General features: G+C 39.1%; 1 protein-coding gene across 1 annotated transcript; it reads left to right on the forward strand.

The window, feature by feature from the left end:
- Positions 1–5,419: 5,419 nt before the first annotated feature.
- On the forward strand, positions 5,420–16,910 carry gcm2 (GCM transcription factor 2). The gene is made up of 5 exons (XM_088918413.1): positions 5,420–8,531; positions 9,900–10,152; positions 13,346–13,458; positions 15,387–15,512; positions 15,629–16,910. The coding sequence occupies exons 1-5, from the start codon at positions 8,436–8,438 to the stop codon at positions 16,529–16,531; spliced, it is 1,491 nt and encodes a 496-aa protein (XP_088774539.1). The 5' UTR covers positions 5,420–8,435; the 3' UTR covers positions 16,532–16,910.
- Positions 16,911–17,729: the final 819 nt, after the last annotated feature.

Here is a 17,729-nt window from a genome sequence, read left to right on the forward strand (position 1 = left end):
AATGACATTTCGAAGAGATCAGGTTTATCTGATTTACGATGATGAAGCTCCCAGCTAGAGTGCTTCACTTCATTTCGCAAATAGGCTATAGGATTAATATTCTGGGTTCGCAGACGGGATCCACGATTTTAATTATGAGGCGGAAAAACACATACAAGTTTACATATCGGTGAAATATGCACTTCGTTTCAATTAATTTTTAACGAAAATGTCGCCGGACTTACGCTCATCATCTTTGGTTGGTCTTGGTTTTACGTCTGTTGTCTTCACGTCCTTCATGTCGTCCTAATTGGATCACGGTTCAGTTCGGACGCAGGTGGCCCAATCAGACAGAAACCTCATTCGAGATATATTTGCCCTTTCATACGGAGAAACACTGTTTAGAATGATAGATGTTTTGTGTGTGTGTTGGGGGGGGGGGTTATAATGAATTCATACTAACTGTATTATTAAATTGATTGATTTGTTTTTTAACAAATCCATTCGTCTACATTTAAATAAGTTTTTTTAATGAATGCTTGATGGTTAACTCTCGCATTTACTGAGCAAAGATACTTGCACAATTACTCTAAAACAGGGCTCTTCAACGCTGAGGCCTAGTGTCCTGTTCTAACTGAACAGCTCAAAGCTGGTCTAATTATTCAATCAACGACTCAATTGCAACACATCTAACTAGGCTCCAGTGTGTTTTATAGGTATCCGTAATTTTAATGAAGTGAGTGTTGTGCATGATCAGCTTTATATAAAAATACCTTATGAAATGTTCTATAAGTCTATACATAAAATGATTCGGCCCATTAAACAGAAGACGCTTTAAGTCGTTTCCGAATTGAATTCGAGAGCACTTTTTAAATTAATGTGATGTATTTTATATTTCATGCAAATTCGTTTTGGAGCTCAGAGCAGCAAACCGTGTCCTAATAAACACACACGGAGGGGTCCGCCTTATTCAAAGTGTGGAACGGATATAATAAAAATGTTTAATTTGCATGATGTTAAACATTTCATTTTTTTCTTCGTGGGGTTAACATTTCTGTAGCGCTCTCTTGTGTGTAAGGAAGAGGTATTGGTGATGATTAGTACCACTCATCGTCCAATTAACCTGAACTGAACAGCCAGGTGTGCCTGGCATCTGCGAGCAGAAACCTAATAGCTCTGTCGGTAAAACGTGAAGAATCGGTGTCAGGTTTGGAGTGATTTGTAACTGGTAAGTTAGTTCCTCCGCAGACCAAATCGCAACCCATATGACTCGAGGCGAACTGTTGAACTCGCAAAGCATCCTTTTCCCCGAACGGAACGGAGAGCTGTTTAATTAACGTGGTGTGTCGCTTGATGATCTGTAACAGAAATGTCCCAAGTTTGAGCACAGAATGGTGTTACAGGACATTGTTTTTACATCTCTGTGTTTGACTAAAGCGGTATAAAACCAGTGCAATTCTCTCACAGACCCACTCTGAGTTTTGAGCAGACCCTACGATTTCATGTGGGCTCTGACTTTAATTTCCTTCACTTAACCAACGTCCGACGTGAGGGCGGTCTTAACTGCGCGCTGTCCAGGAGCCTGGACTGCTGTTATCCTTCCCCACAGACGGGCGAGAGTCTTACTGGCTCGCCAAGGAAACTGACAGCATGTTTAAAAACAAGGACTGTTGTATTCGAATTCAAACGTTTGGTGTCCATATTCTTACGTCTAGTCTTTTAATCGTGGTTGTTGTGCTAAATTAGAGGCGAAGCGTTAGGATGAGAGGGAAAAGCCGTTGAACTGAATAGTCCACCATTCTGCCGTGGTGCACTTACAGGAGATAGCACGGTATACACACGTACTGCAATTTTTTTTTATTACGGGGTTGAGCAAGTGACCTGAGACAGACTGTGCATAGGAGGTTCAGCGTTCAAGACCTGAACATTTTGTTGCTCAGGTTCAGAAACGGACAGCTGTCACTTGGAGTTGGAGTTAGCGGGTAGGGTACCTGACAAAAATGAGTCACAGGTAAATCCTGTTTGCTTACGTTAGTTCGTATCGATTAATGCTGAAAACATTAACCTCCCAAAATTACGATACAGTAAGTTTGTCCTTTTAATGGACTTCCAGTGGAGTTGCGCTCCAGTGGCGAAGGAGCAAGACGTCTTCAATTCATCCACATCGCAGACAAGAACTCTTCTGTCCTGAAGCTGGTAAAAAGCGAGCAGGCAGAGGCGTCTCGGTGACCTTAACACGACAGTAAATGTAGTAAATTTGGGAAAATGGTGCGTGGTTCTTTGAAGCTTGGCGGTGGACGAGAGTTAAGGGGAAGTAGGTTTTTCAAACGCTGCTTCGTCTCTGACTTTCGATATCCATGATTTGTACCATTATTACTGTATGTCATTTTAACGTAGGTAACAGCTTTTCGTAAAAAGTCTGCTAATACGGTGAAAGACAGGAAAGCATGTTCACAGACCTGCGGGGCGACTCTCTAGCGTTTCAAGCGGTTCTGGGTACAACAGCGCTGTTCCTTATCGCCTCTTTATAAAATATAGAAACGACTCGGAACATAAAAACAAGCGTGCTAACACATATTCAACAGGTTGTCATCAGTGGGCTAATGAACAATGATAATGATGATAAATCTTAATCCTGCGGGAAGAGGGTCTTCTCTTTACTAATGCGCCCTTTGCAGTGTAATGTCGTTTAACACTCCTATCCCACAACCTCTTCACGGGTCTTCAGATGCTGAATTAGCTCCCGATCTAACAGTTTGGAAAGTTGGAATATGCAGAATTAGTGGAAAGTGCATTGAATGAGTACATGCCAATCGGAAATTAAAAAGGGAATGATCATTCAGTAATGTATTACCAGTAAACTCGCCTGCCGCAATCGTGTCAGGCTCACAAATCAATGACACTTCCTGGAATTATGTACTGTACATGCAGTGCACAGGCTACCCTTTTAAAAACAAAAAGAAAATAGGTGTGGGAAAAAAGAAAGATTTTGTCTGTGACAGAAAATCGCCGGTATTCGAGAATTAATCGTGAACGCCCGGGCCATGTGATATACTGTAAGGTCTTCAGGTTTTCTTGTGCGCGGAGAACAATTGTGTGTGTGTGTTTGTGAACCAGTTTTTGCTCGAACAAACCCTGCCCTATAGCTTCCAAAAGTCACGGTCATTTGAGTTGGTGAGAGAAACTGAAAGGTCATTATGAACAACAGTATTTCTCACCGTTTCTCCACACGTTTCCTGTGGATGAAGTACATACGAAAAGAGCAAAATTCTTCATAGAATTGTGGATAATTATTAACCATATGGTCAGAAATGATGGCCATCTGAATGAATATGCCTTCAAGTATCTTTATATTAAACACTATAGGTTGTAAACTGTTTTCGAAAGTACGACACACATGGTATCGTACAGTAAAGGAGCGAGAAAGCTCAAATAGGGTCACTACGGCTAATGTTCATTATTTTAGTTCGTCTGGTGATTTCACCTTAGGTCGAAACAAGTTTTGTGAGTCTCAAAAAATAAATATTGGCCAAATAATACATACAATAATTTAATTTTCCAGGTCACATTGTAAAGTTAAATGCATTTATTTTTCATGTATTTTTGTTTTGTGTATATACTGTACACAGTACGTAGGCTGTATAATTATAGGGTCTACACTTTTAGAGTTAACGTAGAAGAGGTTCAGTGAATGTTCAGTGTAGATTAAGGGAAGAATAAAATTTAGAATTCAAGTGAATGACTATTGAGATTAATACCAGGGATGGTCTATTACAATTAATTCGATTTCTCATACGTTGATCGTGGAATGTATCAATTTAAAACAATACAATTTAAAGACGGAGTAATGTTATACAGCACGTTTTAATTAATGATTTTTAATGATGATTTGGAACCAGATTTCATTGTAATGCCCAAATATTAAATTGAACAATAATTACTAAGGAACATGTAAGAAAAATTATGAAAACAGTGCTCATAAAAGTGCAGTAAATCACACTGATGATTAAATCCCATAATGCATGTTCTTCGAAGTGTATTGCAGTTAATTTAAATATTATAATTCGTTGTAATATCACATAGCTCTAATATTTTTGTCAAGAATAATGCACATATTGACATATGTGACATATTGCAGTATATTGCACAATGTCTGCTTTTTCCGTGTGACAGCTGTCTCACTCGGCTAAGGCTACGTATTACAGTATATAGTGTTACATAAGATATAACACAAAGAGCAGCTCAAAACGTGCGTTTACCACACCTACATTTCATCTAAGTGACTACAACAGGTTAATTTTTTCGTCAATTCTACAGGCCACTGTATCAATTTACCTCCTAAATAGAACATAAAATAATATATTGTAATGTGATTATTGACATGTAACCACTGTAAAGTGACTTTTAAAAAAAATATTTCACAAGAACTTCACACCTGCGTCCATATTTTCTTTTGAATCATAATAGCTGGTGCTACTAAACTTAATTCCAGAAATAAAAAAGCTCGTGGTATTTTGAAAAATCCCGCTGTGATTTATAGTTCATTAAATCAACGTCATAAACATGATCGCTTCCACTTTGTCTCCCAGATATAGTTTAACAGAAAGACTGAACCAATTGCCCCAGTCATTTGATTTTTTCTACGTCAGCTAACGTAATACCTGCACAGAAGAGTACGTAGCGCAAAATGACGCAGTAAGATCCGGTGATTTTGTCAGATCTTGAAGATTCGTTTGTGTGGAGATCTCTCACTGACTCTCATTTTTTTATATTTTTAATATTTTTTAATATTCTGAATTGCACTGCAATGAAACTGTAAAAAAAAACAACAACCAGATGAACAGAAACAAAAGTAATATCTGTCGCCACTTTTTGCATGTATCTGAAACGCCCATTAACATTGCCTGGATGTCCTCAGAGCGGTCAGGATTTACAGTATATAATTGTGGGGACACTTTCTCAAATTCTGTCCCCATTGATAACAGTGTAATATATAACTTGAATCGATATTCTATCCCTATAAATACTATTGTCTAACTTCCTTAGGAAGTGTTAATCTATAGACTATACAGTACATAACTGAATAACACAATTCATCTTTAATAAGTACAGTTCGCACCATTTTTATCGAATCAGCCGAACTAGCGGGTGCACTGCTCGTCCCTGGATGCTGTCGGATACACAAGTTAATGGAAATGACACGAGGGTGTCCTAAGCAACATTTTTGTGAATATCAATTGAAGAAAATACAGATTACAATGCAAAAATTCAGAGGGACTTAACATTTAAATGCAGGAAGGGTATCTACAGTATATGTTACTCCTTCTACTTTTTGTGATGATGTCGCACCTGTGCAGTTGGGCAACTGAACTTGTTTAACAGCGTCGAAAAACGGCCAGTTTATGTTGACGACTTTAAAAGTGCTGAGAGGTTACGGCCCAATGAAGAAACAGGTCTTGCAAGTGGGTATGAAATTGTCAAAAAAAGTCACATACTACACCTGTTATCTTGAAGTACCATACTTACTATTAAAACTGTATAATTCAATAATATCTGAACCAGTACACCACGTATATTTATCTAAACGGGGATCCTAAATTTGTCTTAGATCCACAGTTAATTAAATCAGTAATTATACTCTTTATTTCATGTATAGACTTGGCACCTAATCGCAGGGCGCTTTACATAAAACAAAACAAAACAAAACAAAACAAAACGTTATACACAATTGAAAACGTATAAACAAACAAATAAATAATTCAAATTAAAACTGGAATTACAAACTGGTGAACAAAAGTAAGTTCGAAGTTACGGTTTGAAAACCTTGCTGACTGAAGACAGTTTAATGTAATAAAGCCCATACGATATAAAAGAAAAAGGAGGGGATAGATCACACCGATGCCTACTGCACCTGTGTGGCACTCAGAGCAATTTGCTTTTAAACAGAACAACCAGAGGGCTTAAATAGCGTGAATGCGAACTTTGTCGATGGGAGGGGAGATATTCATCGTTTTCTTTTTCAATCCCATACCAAAAACGTATTTATTCAAGAACGCTCTCAACCAACTGTTCAAAACAAATTTGCTCCCAAGGAGCAAAATAAATAAGCTAGTCTCTCTTTTAAGGTGTTCTGAGACTACCACATTACCACAGAGCAGTCGGCTTTGAGTTCTCGATTTTATGTTACTGGCTATTGATATTTGTTAATGGTATTTTTTAAACCCCAAAATACGCTTCTGAAGCTCTTTCACGCTTCTGATGAATAACTACAGATATTCCGTGACATGAAAAGTAGATCTAACCTCTCCTTGACCTTGCGAGGTTATTTTAAAACTTGCTTGGATATGATTGTTAGATAAAACCTCTCAGTTGGACCTGTCAGGCTAGAACAGGGAACTAACTGTACTTTTTTCAGTTATTTCATTCCATTTTCGTAAGAACTTCACTTTGTTCTGAAAATAACTTGGCTAGATTCTTCTAAATTGCTGTAATTGTCCTGTGCTGCACTGCAACACTGCGGAAATTAGACACGACCAAGTAGCTTACATTAAAAAGGTACCTTTAAGTGTGTGTCAGTTCCCTGTAGAAATGTTTTTTTCGGGTCATCATTGAACATTAGTTACCGATTCATTTACCAGGTGATGCCAAAACAATAAAAATATAACGTTCCCGGGGATTAGTTTTCCAATGGAATAAGAACACATAAACACGAGACTCCGTTATTTTCAACAATAGCTCTTTTGCGTTTGACGATGGCTAACGAATTTAATTATTTGAGTAAAAAATACACTTCTTAGTATTGTTTTTTTTACTTTGAGCATATTTTTACTATTTTATTAATTTCAAATAATGCAATTCGAATGATTGAATTTGTAAATGTTGTAATATATGCATTTGTCCCCATTAATGACACGTATACACGCTATAAAGCTTGTTTCAAACTGGTGAATTAGATTTGAACAGTACTCTTTTCCACACGCGATACACCTTTTTGTAACACCATTCAGAATACAGGTGTAGGGGAGCTCGCAGCCCATAATCTAAATGCAAACTGCGAAACACCTTTATGTGCCGTCTCGTCTGAGACTTCGACCTGCAAGGTTCAGTTCTTCATTATCTTGTCATTAGATGAAAGGTAGCTAGTGTACAGTATCTACTCTCTATGTAACTCAGGCAAAACCTTTTCCAACTGCAACGTTTTTTTCTATCATTTTTTACAAACTAGTCGATTCGTTAGGGTTGGAGGGAGGTGAATTGACCAAAGCGACCAAGAAAATATCCCTTAACTGGAAAAGGCACTAATGCTCTTTTCATAGACGTTAGGATCTTGAACGGTGGGTGGAAAACCAATCGATTTGAAGAGAGTTCATTATTTTTGTTTCTCTTTCTCGAAATGTAAGCTATACAACAGGTTAGACCTTATCCGTGTTCTTGAACCGTTGAGGTGTTTTTATTCTTCGACTTGAAATTGTTTATTTTGGCAACAGTTGGCTTGTTTTTCATTTCCATGCTTCAGAGCAGCAGCAGGACAGTCGGTTTACATATAACATCTAACGACCTTAAAGTCACAAGCTCTCGCTGAAAGGACAATTGAGTGCTCTAACCGTTTCTGTAATTTTTGTGTATGCACACTTGCACAGAACTTTTTCTGCCATGATTCCAACATAAACCAGATACTGTACAGTACTATTCCCCCATTTCTCTGGTGAATCGGACGGTCGTCGACTGAGCCGTTTCTCGATTAAAACGCCAGCCTTGTTGAACAATGGTTGGATTCGGCGAAAAGATAAGACAATTAAAATTTTAAAACATTAAAAGTTTTTTTGAAACGCTCGTCGTCTTTTTCGGATAAATTAAGATAGGACGAAGCTGGCGCTCGTTGTTGTTTTGTTTTATTTTATTTATTTATTTTTAATTTGAAGGGTTCAGGTTTGTTGCATAATGTATTATTGCTACAGCTGGTGTCTGAGATGTGCGTTACAGTGCGCGTTTCCTTGGGGAACAGCGAGGAGCTGTTAGTGGAGGTCAAGGCTACGGATCAGGTAGTGTGAATGCGGACGGTGTTCAACTTCAACAGAGCTGATGCAAGACAGATTCGGAGACCTGCCTCCTTCTTTAACATAAAACCGCCAGCCCTCATGCTGCGCTCATTACAACACTTCACGGGCTCGGGCTGAGTCGAAGCTAAGGCAGCTCTTTATAGTGGACTACATATTGACATACGAAGAAGGATCATTGGAAATCTGATAACTATTCTAGAGAATGTGGGATTCCAGCGTCTAATCATTTTGATTAAGTTTTTGCATAGATTTCTTTTTTTTTTGCGGTAGTCCTAGGCAAAGAATTACCACGTTAAGGTGATGCGAGAAGGCACCGACTTCGATTCGTTAACGTGTTTTTAGCTTTGACAAACGGTACAGATCTGCGGTCTGCCACCTCCAATCAGCCACTGCAACATGTCAAAATCATCCGACCAGTTTGACGATTCCGACTGCGTGTGCTCCTTTGGGATGAAGTTAACCTGGGATATCAACGACCCCAAGTTGCCACAGGTAACGTCTTGGTTGGGTATTATTGTCAAATCACTTAGGACTGTTTCCTTCGTCAAAATAGAGAGTGCTTTTACATGTAGGGGAGCTGTTGCCGCACTCTTACGTATATATATGCAAAGAGACAAGTAAAGGTTTATTCCACGCTGAAAGGAGAAGAAAAGAAACACAATGTTTCTGCTGTGGAGCCTTCTTCGGGTTCCTACTTGAACTACTCTTGTATACTGTACATGTTTTGCACATACATATTGCAATGGATACTCGTGTTCAGTTTAATGTGTAAGTATGTTAACATGAGTATGTTAAGTATATTGGCCGTGAATTCTAAGCGCTTTGTACTAAGTGTTGTGTATTTTACACTGTCCTCACCCTGTAGTCAAGAGAAGCAGCTTATTGCCACATCCTGTTGCTGTGTTGAAGCGTATTTTTTTAAGTATCTCTGTCAACATGAGTTGTTCTAAATAATAATTTATAGGACCGATAAATGTGATCAGTTATTTTTCATTTACGAGTTTTTAATAATTTTTATGAGGTTTAAATAAATATATAAATAGCGTTTAAATGTATATATTTATGTAAAAATACTATGTGTTAAAATCACATTAGACAACAATAATTATATGGGTCGATTCTTCGTTTTCCTGATTGTTACTATACACACGTGAGCTGGTAGATACTGCACAACTACACACATACACACGCACCTTAACCATACATTTAATTAAATTCTAAATTAAAGCCTTACTGTGTCTATATAAACTGTCTTTTACGAACCGACACTTATGAATTCAGGTTATTTCAACACTCCAAGACATTCACATATGAAAACTTGCCATTCTCGTTTCCAAAAGAGAAAATGAAAGATGAAACACCCTCCTAGTCCAATATAAAATATAAAATATCCACACCTAGCGCTCCCCACGGGTTCTAAGCATAGGATAAAATTATGCATCTAGAATAGTCTCAATGCAGTCAGTATAGCCTAACTATACAGTAATATTAATATACGAATATTGTGACGTGTTAATAATCGGTGTTAATACCTGTGTTAATGATAGAATATTAATAATCAGGATCATTGAAATGCTTGTGTTATGAATGATAGTCCATGATTAAATAGTAACTCGAATAGAGAAATAAAGGCTCCCCTTCTTTAAAATCTAGCGCATATTAAGACAAAAAACGTATCTCATCTGACCAACAACCCTGGTAACGCCGTGCCATAGCGACTTTTGCAAGATTTAAACGCTTCACACCGATTAGGGGAGGATGTCCTACAGCCCGCAAGAGCCACCAGCAATCGCCAGCGACGTCTTTCTCCCGATTGTAATAATGTTATGTTCTATTTTATATATATCTATACACGCACAGGACATCAAACAGTACGACGCTTTCCAGGAATGGACCGACGGCTACGTCCGCTTCATCTACACGGCGGAGGACAAGAACGCGCAGAGGCACCTGAGCGGCTGGGCGATGAGGAACACCAACAACCACAACTGCCAGATCCTGAAGAAATCCTGCCTTGGCGTGGTCGTCTGCAGCCGGGGCTGCGCGCTGGTGGACGGCAGCAAGCTGACGCTCCGGCCGGCCATCTGCGACAAGGCTCGGCAGAAGCAGCAGAGTGAGTGTCGCGCAGGGCGGGGACGCGCGTTTCACGACTCCTGTTGAAAGTGATTCTGAGAAACAGCTCGGTCTCCCATTACCGCTTCGGCCTCAAGAAAACATTTTTAATCTCGAGTACCCCGTTGGACAACCCCTTACACAAGATAAAACGTCCAGGACTATAGGAGCTTTCGCTAACGATTGAGTTTGTATATTAACTTTCGAGAATATTTGAGTTCTAGGAATAGTATAAAACAATTGAATGCATACATATTGAAATAAAAATATTTGTCAGTAGATATCCCAATTATTTTGAATCATCAAGTGACACTTTTACATAAAACCTACATAAATATGTATACATTAAAAAACATACAAATTACATAAAAATGACCGAAAGTATCAAAATTATTTTTGCTTTCGCGTTCGTATTGGTTTAAATCCATGTTATGCGCATAGGAAATGCCTGAATTAAAAATTTCATTGCAAAGTAATGACTGATCTCCATTACTTTTTGTACTGAAATAACGACTGTTAACTTCATTAACTGGTAGTCTTTCAACCACAGATACGCGGTGCTAATTAATAATAACCGAAATATTTGTAACTTCTGAAATTAATCATGAACAATGTTAATGCTACTAAGAAATCACACAGGAGGCAGAGCAAACAGTCAAGTTAGGATTAGATTTATGTCCACAAACCTTTCTGTGGTTCTGTTTGTGGATACTTATACAGTACCATTATATTTGCATTAGCAAATGCTGCTGTATGTGGAAGAGAAAACACGCAGTCTGTGAGGGTCGGGAAGTGCAAATACCGTTCCTGTAGAAACGCAGGAGGCAGAAGAGCGCGTACTGTGCATTGAAATGCAAAATTAAGCCGCAGGTCTACCTAGAAGATCTACTGTATACCATTGTCTCACAAGAAAAAAAATGAAGCTGTTTAGCTCGTCTTTTCTGTGCGTAAACGGAGAACAGTTTGATAGCGATGGACAATTGAGGCATTTAAATCGCCAGAAACCAAATCGTAATGACTTCCCCAGTGGTATGGTTTATTTTGTGATATGCTGTCTAGTACTGTACCTCGGGTACACAAAGTTGATAATAAGTTGTTAGTAACAGGAGCAATAACAGTAATTAAACAGTTTAAACCCAAGTTCTACCACAAACAAAAAATACGCATAGTACTTTGTAAAGTACTAGCTTTTTAGGACTTATCGTGCTTGCTTACTAGGGGGTCGTATTTCTTCTCATAAGTCTATTTAATAATATTTTACCTTGCAAATAAGAGTTCGATTTATTTCATAATGTTCTGAACAAATACCTTTTGGAAGAAAAAATCACGGTAAACAATATTAAGAATCCAGCATATTAATTAATATATAATTAATTTTCTCGGTTGGTTTTCGAACATATTGACCATGACGAAGGATTTCAGGTAGTTCCGGGTACTGATTTTTAAGATTCTAAAAATTAATCTGCACTGCAAACTCTATCCGATGGTTTCACAGACCACAAGTAGTGAACTTCCTAATGTTATTTAGGCGATAAAATCAGTCATAAATGTATGTTGCTCCATATTTTATAACCATACAAAAACATCGTTAAACATCCAGTAATCTAAAATATCTTGTTCTTCACAGTACTATGTTCATTTCATTCAAGCAGGTGTAAGAAGAGAAATACAAACGGAGTGCTGTGTGTGCAGTCTTTATTTTAAATGAAGAATTAATAGGTTTAAACGTGTTTAGCTTTACATGAATTCCTTCTGCAAACGCGTTTTCGTGATCGTGAGAGAGTTTTTATTGTCCTATCTGTATGCAATTGGTTAAAATCTATTTCATAGCTCACACTGGCCAGATGAAAGAAAATGCCGTTTAAGGAACTAATCGTGTGGTATAAAAAAGAAATATATATTACTTCGTCTCAAAATTTATCTGCACAATAGAATAATATAATTATTTAAAAAAAATAAGAACATAATCGAATAAACTAAATTACTCTTTTTGAGAATTTGTTTGGCTTGACTGCCTTCCCATTTGTTGTCACTTAAATTAAATCTCTTTTAAGTGATTTAATGTGATTAGTGTGTTTAAGTCAACTCTGTAATATTGAAAACGGAAAATATTTTACCTTACATAATTTGTACAATATCATCTTTCATCATAATTATTTTCCCAACAATTAATACAAACTTAAAATACACATTTAATATCTCTTAACAAGCATTTATACACACTAATCTGATGGCAAAACTATCTTTGCTTGTTTCTAACATAACATGTTCGTTCCTAAACTCCACATATAGTGTTGTTGATTACCATACATCTCTTACTGTTTCAAAGCACTTTTTCATTTCAGTGAACCTTAAAAAAAGTCACTGTCCTATTTGAGAACTCCCTCATATTTTATGCTTCATTTTAAAATATATTTTGTTAAAACAAATATCAAAATTGTTAGATGTGATCATGTGAAATCAGAAATCATACAGGCTTACGTGGTTGTAAATTATAGACAACAAAATTAAAATGTGCAAGACTGTATTCTAATGTGACTTAAATGTACTTGTCCGTGTTGATTTGTATTACAGTACATACAGCATTTTTTAATGAAAACATCAGTGCCATTTTTTTTAATATGGTCAGACTTTAAGAAAATATAGTGATTCTGTTGATACCTTTGTTTATTGTATATATAAAAAAATAAGCAATAAAACATATAAACAATGTATGAAGTGACACCCTCCAATGTTAGTTTGGCTTGTATTTTCACTACCCTGTGTATTTTCTTTTTGTTTTGGTCATTTCTGCTTGAAGGAAACTAAAAACGTAGCGAAAACTACTGTACACAGTTGTTGCCTGGACATTTTGTTCCCATAATAATTACTAGTATTTTACACAAGTATTATTTTACAACAAGTATGTTTCTTTCGGTTATACGGTGACTGAACGTGTTTTACCTGATCCCGTGTATCAGCGGGTCTGCAGGAGAATAGTGCCACGAAGGGCAGACAAGGCAGGTGTCTCCCACATCCTGTGTTTAGCACACCTCATGAATGACCTTGGCCAGAGCAAACTCCTCACACCCCAATCTGTGTTAGCAATCGAGTCGGATGTGCAAAACACAAGAGCGTTCCACCTCTCCTGTTTTCCCTCAGTGGCTTGGCGTCCCCTTGATGTACAGTAAAAGAAAGGTGTGCTTCTTTTACAGAAAAGCTGTGTCCCAACTGCAGTTCTGCCCTGGAACTTGTCCCGTGCCGCGGACACAGTGGCTATCCAGTCACCAATTTTTGGAGATCAGAAGGAAAAGCAATATTTTTCCAGGTAATTAATTATGTTAACAGTCTCCGTTTTTGAAAGTCGGAGTGTCCTCTTGAGCAGACCGGAGAGAGAACCAGCGTAGGTTGTGAGCTATTGTACAGTATGTGTGGAGGTAAAAAACATTTAAACTTGAGGCAAGTCTCCATACCTCTCATAGGAGTTACTATAACAATTCTCCAATCTTACTGACAATTATTGTAACTTATTGCTTATTCTGTTACAACTATATTGTTTATTGGAAATTTATATAATTGATTTACCTACAGCTTTCTGAATTCCTTTCCATTCGTATCATTTACATGTGCAACTACTGCTAGTCATGGTTTAAATACAGAACATTTAATTAAATTTTGGTCAAAATATTCTCATAACGTATAAGAAAAGTTCTTAATTTCAATGTTTTGTGTCAAGATGTTACTGAATGTGATTAGTATGTCAAAATATAAATACCAAAGTACTCATAACTTGAATTCATAGTCCCTTATATTATGCAATTATAAGAAAAATCATCTTTTTTTTGCTACAGAGAGCGCAAAAATAATAAGTAACTAAAACCAATTTAAATGTGAAACATAATTCCTGTATCTTTTATGTGCATGGAGAAAAGAGAAATAAATCTGAAGGCTTGTTGCATATGATTCTTCAGATTCAGATTTTGATGTGAAGTCACGCATCTGGCGCAACATTTCCACTGTGGGATATGTGTGGTACAGTGCGAAGTGTATGATTTACACGTAGATAATTACATACAGTATGGCGTGCTAATAACAGTTTTACCTGAAGGCTGCTTCACCCAGAACTGTGCAGCAGTACTCTTCCGTAGTGAATAACTGAGGAATGGTGCTGGGAAGAAGAAGAGTCGAGCCCCAAGCAGGGAGCCAACACTCCCGAAGTGCAGGGGCTTCATCACATCACATCACTTTATTAGCGCTATACAATTTCTTGCATTAGGAATTTGTCTTTTCGCAGACCCCAGCTTGCTCTCCATGAGACACACAGGCAGGGAGAGAAGCCTGGGGGTCAGAGTGCAGGGTCAGCTATTGTACAGCGCCCCTGGAGCAGCTGGGGTTAAGGGCCTTGCTCAGGAGCTTCGAGCCTGTGATGGAGTTAGCGGACCGTGGTCCCACCTTTGCGCAATTACAGATCGAATAAAAAAAGGCTCCTGGTGGGGGGTGGTGCAGATACCCTGACAACTCGTCTAATGCTTCACTGTACAAAGTCTCGGCTCCCTCGGATGCGTCCCTGCGTACACCTCCAACTTCACAGGAGCTTCTCGAGCGGTCGACACTCAGACTCACTGGCCAAGAAAGGCTTCCTCTTACGACTGGCTTTTCCACTTCTTTCTTTTAAAAAAAAAAAAGTTTTTGTTTCACTCACTACTTTGCAGTAATCACGAATACGTCTTTTATCGGTATTATCTTTTATCGGTGCTGGCCAAAACATGTCTGCCGTTATGCCAAGGAACAGTAACTGAATAAAGAAGCAAAACTTTTAAAATAAATAGAGTCAACCATAACTAAACATAAGCCATTTTCCCTAAAAATATATTAAAGATATTAAAAGATGTTTTTACTGAAAGAAATAATCATAGAACGTTATTTTTCTGTTCCCCATTGGCTTTCCACAGGGCGGCAAGACACACAGCCTGTTCTTTGCTACTGTGCTTTGAGGATGTGCTTGCTTGACCTTCAAGTCTGACTGAATAAATTATTGTACAGGTGCTGAATTTTGAGCACAGGTTGAGCACAGCTGTTTTATCTTCAGCCATGTCCAATATATCCCGTTAAAGTGCTATAGCAGAAACATAGGAATGTGGTATGCTTTATTACTGAGAACCGGTTATCGTTGAAATTCTGAATATATACTGTGCATTAGGTGTTAACTTAAAAGCTGGTTAAAATTATTTTACAATAATTATTTTTCTGTTCTAGGCCAAAGGGGTCCATGACCATCCCAGACCAGAAAGCAAGTCAGAGACAGAGGCCAGAAGAAGTGCTGTTAAAAGAAGAGTGTCCTCGCCTCATTTCTCCCAGAAGAAGAGGCTCATGGAATCAGAGGTACCGCTTCAGAGTAACACACTCAACGGGTCTTTACAAAGAGCTCATCAAATCGTTCATTCGATCTTGAGGTGGCCCCCCGTTCATTGTGCTGTTGTCTTTGGGTTCTTTTACAGGCTGGAAGATACCACGACACCGGCGGGCATTTCCCCAACATCCACCACTTATCCTGCATGGATGGCTCGGAGAGGTTCAGCATCATCGCAGAATCCAACTTTCCCATCCAGGCCCAGCATTACGCTTCTTTCCAGAACGCAGAACCCTACAAATTTGCCTACGACGCGCCCAGTAACACGGCCGACACCACCTCCCCGCTGCAGAAGCCTTCCAACCATCGCCTGTACATGCCCCGGCCACCCTGTGGCTATGAATTTGCTGTTCCCAGCTACCTTGGGTCCGGTTCTTACCCTGCCATCTATAAGGACTCCAGCAGTCCGCAGCCAGAGTCGGACTCCGGTAAAGTGTGCTCGCAGCTGAACGGATCTCAACATGGCATGAGCCCCCTGAATGTTCACGACAGGAGCTACGATGCCGCCAGCAAGCATCATGGCTGGAAGCAGATTTTGAGCAAAGGAGGTTATGGAGAAAGGAGTGAATACAGCCCTGTGCCCGCCAATTCCAGTCACCCCTATCATAACAGTGAGTACCCTTGTAGATACACAGGCCCGGCCTCTGCCACTCCCCCAGCTCTGCAGACAATCATAACCACCACGACCAAGGTGTCATACCAGCCCTGCAAACCGTCGGTGGTCAAGTACAGCGACAACATCTACGACGTGAAAAACCTGCAGAACTGCAGCTCCTTGCTGGAAAACGGTCCTGTGGCATCCTATCCTGAACTAAAGGTTCCTGAGGATTCTGGGGTTATTAAGTCTGCTTTAGCCTATCAACAAGAAGCACCACCCCCCAAGACGGAAAGAGCAGAAAGCCTGGACTCCTACAGATACCCGGGATACTGTTCCAACAGCTACTCTGAACGAATAGCTCACCCCTTTAGATATGAGAACGGGGAGTATTGAGGAAGGCAGAGGAACTCCGTGAGGGAGACTTTGTTTCAGGACTTCTGTCAGAAGACGTTCATCTGTACTGTGTCTTTCTCAGTAAATCAGAAAGGATGTAAGTGACTGGTCAGGCAAATGCTTGGCACTATTCCACACCTATTGTAATTATTTGTGGTTATTTATAGACTTGTTAAAGCAACGTGTGATATACTGTATATATGTAAGTGGCACAAAGTGTTCATTGAAGCCATGTACTGTTCATATGTCTGTATGTATCATTTCACATTCAACCGTGGCTACTACCTTTAGAAAGAACAGGACCTGGGCATACTACTGTACGGCTATGATATTCAAAACAGTTGTGACACTTCTTAGTAAATCTTCTTATTTTTAGTAATCCTGCTTTGTAATATTGTTTTATTATGTAGATGGGGGGTCTATGCAAGACATTTTCCACTCCTTTGTTTTTGGAGGTGAAAAAAAACAGATCAAACCAGTTAATACAGACCTTTTGGTGTAGCTGAGTTCCTATTCAGCATTAAAATAAGACAGAGGTCCTCAGAAAATGGATCCCTAACAGAAGAGGTGAAAATGCCATCACTCCTCCATCATCGCAATGGTTGAACTACACCCCAAACCACTGACATCATTTTATATTTGCTGCTTATATCAATAGAACTGGAGGCTAGCAAGCTGTGCAGATCGAACTCTCCCAGTTTCCTGCGAATGCCGAGTGCAGCAGGTCTGAAAGGGCAATCTGGGATTCTCGTCCGAGAAGCTCTCATTCGAAGCTCCACACCAAGGGTCAGTTCATTCAGCATAGTGGCTCTGGTACTTGTCTGCGCTGTGCTACACGTTGTGCCCTCAACAGTGAAGGGATCTGGACACCTGCGGTATGGTGGGCTGTCACCTGGATAAAACATGGCTTGTCCTGCAGCAGGTAGAGAATGTGGCGGTGATGGGCAATAATAATGTGACTGTTCCCATGGTATCGCTCGCCCAAGGTCTCTCCGGGGAATTCAAACTGTCCTTGCTAGGATGCCAGTCTTTTTGGCACTGCAGGCTTGATGCCCATTCCTGTCTGGGCCATGTAGACAGGCTCTATGAAGTCCAGCTGCATTTGCTACACACCTTATTGCTTTTTAAATCACCAATGTCCAACACATACACTCCTGTCAGAACATTTTTTATGTTTAACTGAGCCTCTGAGCCTCTG

Source organism: Atractosteus spatula, chromosome 6, assembly GCF_055471065.1.
Source record: "Atractosteus spatula isolate fAtrSpa1 chromosome 6, fAtrSpa1.hap1, whole genome shotgun sequence".
NCBI lineage: Eukaryota > Metazoa > Chordata > Actinopteri > Semionotiformes > Lepisosteidae > Atractosteus > Atractosteus spatula.

Coding starts and splice junctions, on each gene's coding strand:
- gcm2 (XM_088918413.1), top strand. CDS start 8,436: ATGTCAAAATCATCCGACCAGTTTGACGATTCCGACTGCGTGTGCTCC. Junction 8,532..9,899: donor ACGACCCCAAGTTGCCACAG/GTAACGTCTTGG, acceptor ATACACGCACAG/GACATCAAACAGTACGACGC. Junction 13,459..15,386: donor GAAAAGCAATATTTTTCCAG/GTAATTAATTAT, acceptor TTTCTGTTCTAG/GCCAAAGGGGTCCATGACCA.